The 1,466-nt window shown below is 45.6% G+C and overlaps 1 protein-coding gene across 1 annotated transcript in view; it reads left to right on the top strand.

Annotated features, from left to right (window-relative positions):
* Positions 1-1,466, top strand: part of F13B (coagulation factor XIII, B polypeptide) — a 64,976-nt gene that overhangs the window by 46,957 nt on the left and 16,553 nt on the right. Inside the window, exon 17 of the mRNA XM_010831136.1 lies at positions 330-506. Within this exon, the coding sequence (XP_010829438.1) occupies positions 330-506 (177 nt within the window). The remainder of the gene's footprint in view (positions 1-329; positions 507-1,466) is intronic.

Here is a 1,466-nt window from a genome sequence, read left to right as displayed (position 1 = left end):
TACTCTTGCCTGGAAAATCCCATGGACGGAGAAGCCTGGTAGGCTGCAGTCCCTGGGGTCGCTAAGAGTTGGGCATGACTGAGCGACTTCACTTTCACTTTTCATTTTCATGCATTGGAGAAGGAAATGGCAACCCACTCCAGTGTTCTTGCCTGGAGAATCCCAGGGACGGAGGAGCCTAGTGGGCTACCGTCTATGGGGTCGCACAGAGTCAGACACGACTGAAGTGACTTAGCAGCAGTAGCAGCAGCAATGATCATTAAAGGTCAGTGTTGGCTTGTTGTGTGCTTGGAAGTAGAAATAAAATTTTGATTTTTAATTTGCCCCAGAGTCCTGTGAGAGGCCAGTATTAGTGAATGCCAGAGTCAAGATGGATTTCAGGTGGTTTCAGCTCAATGACATGCTGAACTACGAATGCGACGCCGGGTATAAAAACCAAGATGGACACACCACAGGCTCCATAGTGTGTGGTGAAGACGGCTGGTCCCATTTGCCCATATGCCGTGGTAAGTACTTGCTTATCTGGAAAATAAAAACAATGATGGATAGGTTTCTTTTCAATAGGCTTTCTAGAAAGAGTTTCTCTGATAGCTCAGCTGGTAAAGAATCTGCCCACAATGTGGGAGACCTGGGTTTGATCCCTGGGTTGGGAAGATCTAAAAGGGAAGGCTACCCACTACAGTATTCTGGCCTGGAGAATTCCATGGACTGGAATGGAATGGAGAATTCCATTAAATTGCCAATAACAATACACGAAACTGGGTAGATTAAATAATATTTCTGAGATTATTTAATTAGAAGATATTCCACTGTACTTTTTTGATGTGTGCCTGATTTATTGAGAGTGCTTATTTTGACTTGATTGTCATTTATATTCTCACATATGAATTTCAATATCAGATCAGATCAGTCGCTCAGTCCGGTCCGACTCTTTGCGACCCCATGAATCGCAGCACGCCAGGCCTCCCTGTCCATCACCAACTCCTGGAGTTCACTCAGACTCACGTCCATTGAGTCAGTGATGCCATCCAGCCATCTCATCCTCTGTCGTCCCCTTCTCCTTCTGCCCCCAATCCCTCCCAGCATCAGAGTCTTTTCCAATGAGTCAATTCTTTGCCTGAGGTGGCCAAAGTACTGGAGTTTCAGCTTTAGCATCATTCCTTCCAAAGAAATCCCAGGGCTGATCTCCTTTAGAATAGACTGGTTGGATCTCCTTGCAGTCCAAGGGACTCTCAAGAGTCTTCTCCAACACCACAGTTCAAAAGCATCAATTCTTCGGCGCTCAGCCTTCTTCACAGTCCAACTCTCACATCCATACATGACCACAGGAAAAACCATAGCCTTGACTAGACGGACCTTTGTTGGCAAAGTAATGTCTCTGCTTTTGAATATGCTGTCTAGGTTGCTCATAACTTTCCTTCCAAGGAGTAAGCGTCTTTTAATTTCATGGCTGCAGTCACCATCTG

This window comes from Bison bison, unplaced genomic scaffold (assembly GCF_000754665.1).
Source record: "Bison bison bison isolate TAMUID 2011002044 unplaced genomic scaffold, Bison_UMD1.0 scf7180017864524, whole genome shotgun sequence".
NCBI classification, from domain to species: Eukaryota; Metazoa; Chordata; class Mammalia; order Artiodactyla; family Bovidae; genus Bison; species Bison bison.
The sequence above is the reverse complement of the archived record's forward strand: the minus strand, read 5'-3'. Positions and strand labels throughout refer to the sequence as shown.